At 43.2% G+C, this 6,032-nt stretch overlaps 1 protein-coding gene across 1 annotated transcript in view; it reads right to left on the bottom strand.

The window, feature by feature from the left end:
- Positions 1 to 594: 594 nt before the first annotated feature.
- LOC146617239 (single-minded homolog 1-like) overlaps positions 595 to 6,032 on the bottom strand; it is an 8,377-nt gene continuing 2,939 nt past the window's right edge. Inside the window, exons 6-11 of the mRNA XM_085372330.1 lie at positions 5,431 to 5,630; positions 5,077 to 5,183; positions 4,720 to 4,867; positions 2,194 to 2,350; positions 1,713 to 2,100; positions 595 to 1,337 (exon numbers count right to left, since the gene is read on the bottom strand). Of these exons, the coding sequence (XP_085228456.1) occupies positions 595 to 1,337; positions 1,713 to 2,100; positions 2,194 to 2,350; positions 4,720 to 4,867; positions 5,077 to 5,183; positions 5,431 to 5,630 (1,743 nt within the window). The remainder of the gene's footprint in view (positions 1,338 to 1,712; positions 2,101 to 2,193; positions 2,351 to 4,719; positions 4,868 to 5,076; positions 5,184 to 5,430; positions 5,631 to 6,032) is intronic.

Genomic DNA, 6,032 nt, shown 5'->3' with positions numbered 1-6,032 from the left:
CTCACTGACAAATAAATACCAGGAAACACTGACATCTTACAATAGGGAGTCAATAGCCTTTTCCATGTTGCACTTCACGTGTCAGACAGTATGGTCTGTGCTCTGGAGTTTTCAGGTGAAATGGCTATGGAACAACACATTTTCTTACTGCCTTTGGAAATCATGTACAGGTCAGGTTAACAAACATGGCCAATGGTGCATGAGAGGTTTGGAATAGAAACACTGGATTGATGTTTAACCAGCTTTTGCAGGGAGGGAAAGTTACTTTACTGCCATTAAGACAACTCTGTTATATTATGTAATGGAGCAAACTTTCTCCATTTGTCAGGCAGTATGCAAAAAGTCAGTTCCTGAACAGCTTCTTAGAGTCTTGGGGAAAAAACTTCTCTAATGACAAAGAAAAGAGAAAGGCCTGACAAACACAAGTTGTGCTGAATGGATCACCAAGGGCAAGTCAGCCCCACACAGGTTCCTTGTATCCTTTTGTCAGTGTCTCAGCTTTTGTGTGGAGCACCTGGTTGCACATGCCTACAACCTCACTACGGATGGTAACGTCCTCTTTTAGACAGCTGGCTCAATCTTCACCAGATATCGTCAGCTTCCATTGGTTATGATAACTGAGGTGGTTTTATGTCCCTGTATTTGTTCAGCCTGCACTCTCACATGAGATGCCACATCATACTGCACTCCTCCACAGGCCAAGGTGGAGTAACTCCGCAAGCTCTCCGGATCATACAGATGCTCGAGGGAGTACCCAGTCAAGGCGTACGCCGCCTGCCTGTCCAGTGGCTGCCTCTCCTGTGCTGGATAGATCAGCGGACTTCCCTGGGGTTGTTGAGGGTGTGGGGACATATCTGTCTGCATGTAGTCTTTGGTGAGGGAGAGGCCTGATCTGGGGATTCCGTCAGAGCTGGGGCTGCTGAGACGAGACAAAGAAGCAGGACTCGTCGTGTTTTCATCATTTTCATTGGGGCCAAGAACTTTAATGCTGTCTCGGTGATGGAGGCGTTCAGTAAGGAGGTCGATGCTGGGGGCTCCGGGGCCACGGCATACCACGCTGGGCATAGTGAGCTGAGAGTGATGGGGTAGGGAGGAGGTGAAACAGGGACTGTGAGTTTTGGTGAGTCCCGAGACATCCAGTGGCATCTTGTGTTGCTGTAGACGGCTCTCCTCCTCTTTGATCATTTGCTGTGTGGCACGGATCAGGGTCTCCATCTTGCTGGGCTCTCGAGGGCTCGCTTGGAATTGGTCACCGTGGTAACGCTCACCTGAATCACTGGTGGACCCACCTCCGTCAGGTGAACTCACTACGCTGTCTTCGTCCCAGTGGCCCCGTCCTATAAATGCAAATCAGTGGTCAGAGTTGATAACAATAGAATAAATGAATATCACATTGTTAAAATGCTCATGTGGTTAATGGGCAAAATTCTGCCTTAAATGCATATATCATTATAGCATCATGGTCTGACTGGGTGTCTTGGCTGAAGCACAGTGGGTTTTTTTTTGCTGTTTGAGGATGTGAAATGTGAAATAACTTGGCTTTCAGTTGCGGGCAATTTTTGAACAGATGGTAGCAATCGGCACATTGGCAAGAGACGGTGTAAACAACTTAGCATGTCCCATAATAACATTTGGAAAACAGCTACCAGGAGAAGCTAGGCCAGAACTATTTTCAGAGACAGATGGTTGTGGTCTCAACCCTAACACCTCACCGTGAATGGCGCCATGGTAGGATGTTATTTCGTAGCCTTCGCTGTTGTCCACTGAGAATTTTGGCAACGAGAGAACGGAGCGTGTGGTGTCCCACCACATCTCTCTTCCCGACTGGGGGGTTCCCAGGAAGTAGCGGCCACTCTGGCATCGAACACGATCACAGGTGGTGGTGTGAGGGTGCGTTTGGGCATGGGCAAGATCCTCTTCTGATAGACCCAGGCCGTAGCACAGGGAGCCCGATTCTGGATACAATCTGTAGGCACAAGAAGCCTCCGTTGCTTCACTGGGATCCAACAGCTGAGGAGAGGCAGAGTCTGTCAGTGGGCTCCCTCCCCACTGACTGTCTTGGTCAGACTCTGAACGCTCTGGATTGAAAGCTGAAAATTGCTGGACAGAAACAAGAAAATCACAGTTCTGGGAGTTTTTGATTTGAATCCACAGCAAGCTTCCCTAATTGACTTAGCTCTAAAAAACAATTACCTGTGGGTAGGGTGACACTCTGGCTTTGGCCTTGGACTGGGTCAGACGTGACTTGGTGCTCTTTCTTTCTTCATTGTGACTGTCAGCGTAGGGAAAGGCTGGTTTGCTGGGGCTCATTTGATCCAAAGACAGCTGCATTCCTTTATACTCAGTGTCCCTTTTAAAACACATAAAATGCATGTTAGAGATAAACAAAATAGTTTAACTTAAACTTCCATTTTGTGATGCTTTTATAATCTTGCAAGATCATGCTCAGAATAACATATCTATAACAGCGAATTGCTATGAAATTCATGGGCTCCACAGGACTCTGCCAAGTAATCCTTTTACTTATTTATCACCATCAAGCGCCACCAAAACCAAATTCATCACCACTCACCATGAGGTTTTCTTTTTAGTGCTGACATCATGTTAGTACTATTACTGCGAGTATGCTGATGTTAGCATGTACACCCTCAGAGATCACCTCGGATCGCTAGCTTTCTTTTAACATGCATGCATCTTTGAACTTTGCTGTGGGTTCAAATTATTTTATGCACTATGAGCTGCAGGTTACTGAGGAGCTTCTTCACAGTGACCTACACAAACACACAGAACATTTTTGACCTAGTTTTACTTTCATTTTTTCAAGCTAGCTCATGTTTCTGTAGTTAATCCAGAATTCCCCAAACCTTTAGGCTATTTTCATCATATATGATCATGTTCTCTTTCTGACCATCTTGATTTTAGCATTGCACGAGAAGCATAATTACTAATTAGTCTAAAGCACACTCCTTGGCTAATGTTGAATATAGATAGATGGTCAGACTTAGATTGAGTCAGGCTTTATAAAAAAGGATTTAAGTACAACTTTAAGTGAATACAGTATATAAGGGAACTTTAAGATTATAAGCTCTCAGCTTCTGAGATTATTAACAAACACCCAGAAAAAACGTTAATCATTCTTTTTTCTTTTTTCTTTTTTAACCACAAACATTACGAGAATGTGGAAAGAATGCACCGAGAGTAAACACACACCAGAAACATATTTATACTTATAAGTCTTATCTATGCAATCAATTTCCTCTAAATGTACCCAGTTTTTTTAAATTTACTTTTGAATGTTGCAGATTTCAAACATGCAACTTGTGTGCCATCTTTGACATTTTAACCCACTGTACTGCGGCTGAACTCAATGCAATTGTCACCGTCGAGGGAGTGAAAAAGGCTCCTGTGTCAAGTGTTCAGCAAACATGAGCCTATTCTTAACTTATCACATCAACAGTATGTAATAGCAGCTGTCTGGCATTTTAAACCTTGTGGCCCATCCCTGACCCTGTACAGCCAGCCTCTTCAATATGACTCTAAATATGACCCATTCCTTATGTACAACACTGCAGGCGAAAGGCTATGTTTGGATAGCCAGTGCACAGTCTGAGTGTTATTTGCTCTTGCAGGTATAGTTATGGTAGCCAGTTGTGCATCCTATCTGTGCCCTGGCTGACTTATGTCTGAGCCAATAATGTTGGGCCTTTGTGCAAACTCAGCTGTGTTAGCCGAATTCCACCTCAGGGGTCAATGTCAGAGCACCTCACGTCTGAAATATGCCACCAGCCAACTTCCAAACATAATTTATTAATGGATTCTTGTTGGGCGGAAACGCTGCCATGCCAAGGCGATTGAATTGCTGTTTTTTTTTAAGTAGTTGTTTGTTTTTTTCCACTTTTGCCTCTTGGACTTTCAGATACTTCTGTGTTGGACTTGATTATTCACTTGGAAATTCTCTGTCATTTTAATGTAGTTACTTTGTTTTCGCCTTACTGCATTGAAGAAATCAATAGGTGGAGTGCAGCCATATGCATACATGCACGTACAGACTTGCGCAAACTCTCCATCACATGCACTTACACACACACACACACAGGAAAAAACGACATGTGGATCAACCAAACAAGGAAAATCCAACATGTGTTACAGCTATGAGATAGCTATTGATTCCTAGTTCACCGTTTGATCGATTTTGCTTTCCTTAGACTGCAGATCGATGGTGGCAGTAGAGGTTTTTGATGGGGTTGAACCCTGATGTTTGTCTTGCTGTCTCAAAGGGCCTTAGTGTGCTTTGTTCTCTCATAACACACAGCTGCCTGAGTCCTGCAACCTCTGTATTTGGTGGATTTGTACAGAGAGACTACGGAGGGATAAAGAGAAAGATTTCTCCAGGAGAAAAAGACCCATTGTATCACAGAGTGAGCCTCAAGTACAGATCATAAGAGTGCATGATATGATTATACAAGTAAAATATTCAGTGTTATTCCCACAGTGCCATCTCTATTAAAAGGGCATTATTATTTAGACCGGAGTAGTGCTGCAACCTTGTTTTACAATGACTGCGCAGCTACAGTATAATTGCAGCCATCAGCACAGATTATAGATTTAACTGTCTCAAAAAAGCATACTTTTAAAATTATTTTGAAATCAATTATGAAGTATCTGTTAAAACAAAAGTTTCCCTCTGATTTTAGGATGGAAATCGTTATTTACACTTACGTGAGGACATAGTTGACGCTGACGATACAGTGAGGCCTTGAGGATCGGCTATTGTGGACGATAGTGGCATAACTTTGGACCCAGACCCAGCCGCCGTGTTTGGCAAGGAACCGATAGTACTTAGTTGTGACTTGGCCTTTTACCAGCACTGCAGGAGATAAAAGAAACACACAGACAGCAGAGATTAACATGTTTAACAAGTTGCACGTTTTCTTTTTTGTGTGTGTGCGTGCGTGTGGGAGACGTGTGATTGCCTGCACATGGTAGCTGCAGCAGGTTGCCTGAGCAGTTGCTGCATAACAAGAGAAGGTCAAGCTGCCTGTTGTAAAAGCATAAATGAACACACTTGTAACTCACAGAGGTGGTGTGCACAGCGGAGGTGGAAGATGTCACAGCTGTGGACATGATGGTACAGCGTTTTCTCAATGAGGTCCTGGGGCTCATAACCTGTCAGCTCAGCTACCCTGGGGAGAAATTCAGGAGTTAAAATAAGCAGCTAATTCAGGGATATTTCATTTTTCTGTGCTTCGGTTTTCACAGGCAATTTTAGCTCCAGGAGCTTCTTTTATAACTTGCTTCCCTTTCCTAATGAAAAATGCATAGACTTCACACAACGTTTGCCAAACACACAGTACAATTAAAATAGAAACAAACTCAAAAACACCTAAAGGGAAAACAAAACAACAAATAGAACAAAGTCTTGATTAGTACCTGGAGTCCAGGAAGATGAGCTTCATGTCCAAGCTGGCTCTGAACATGAACATGTTACTGTGCAGTTTGATCTCAGTCACGGCACTGGGAGGCAGAGAGTGACCGACAGCCACCAAGCCCACATTCTGGTAGCATCCTTCAAAAGGTGACATGTCCAAACTGTACTGACGGATCTTCAGGTAGCCACTGCAGTGGATCACCTATCGTAAAGCATATACAAGATAATAGCTAAATCACAAATTACATTTAATAATGAAATTTCTTAAAATTCCATTTCATAAGAACAGTAGTCAGCTTTATGATTTATGTGATGCATTTCGGAAGCAGGCAGGATAATAATAATAATAATAATGGATTGGATTTATATAGCGCTTTTCAAGGCACCCAATGCCACTATTCATTCACTCTCACATTCACACACTGGTGGAGGCAGCTACGGTTGTAGCCACAGCTGCCCTGGGGCAGACTGACAGAAGCGAGGCTGCCATATCGCGGATAGTGTAATTTATATCAAAATACAATATAATCAAATGATAATAGAACTGTTGGAATAGCCTGACACAATTACATTAAACTGCATGAATAAGCTAAAACTTTTCGTG

Source organism: Diplotaxodon limnothrissa, linkage group LG15, assembly GCF_057381915.1.
Source record: "Diplotaxodon limnothrissa isolate DT_005_m linkage group LG15, D_limnothrissa_male_GT1.1, whole genome shotgun sequence".
In the NCBI taxonomy this organism is placed as follows: Eukaryota; Metazoa; Chordata; class Actinopteri; order Cichliformes; family Cichlidae; genus Diplotaxodon; species Diplotaxodon limnothrissa.
This window is presented reverse-complemented; position numbering and strand designations above follow the sequence as displayed.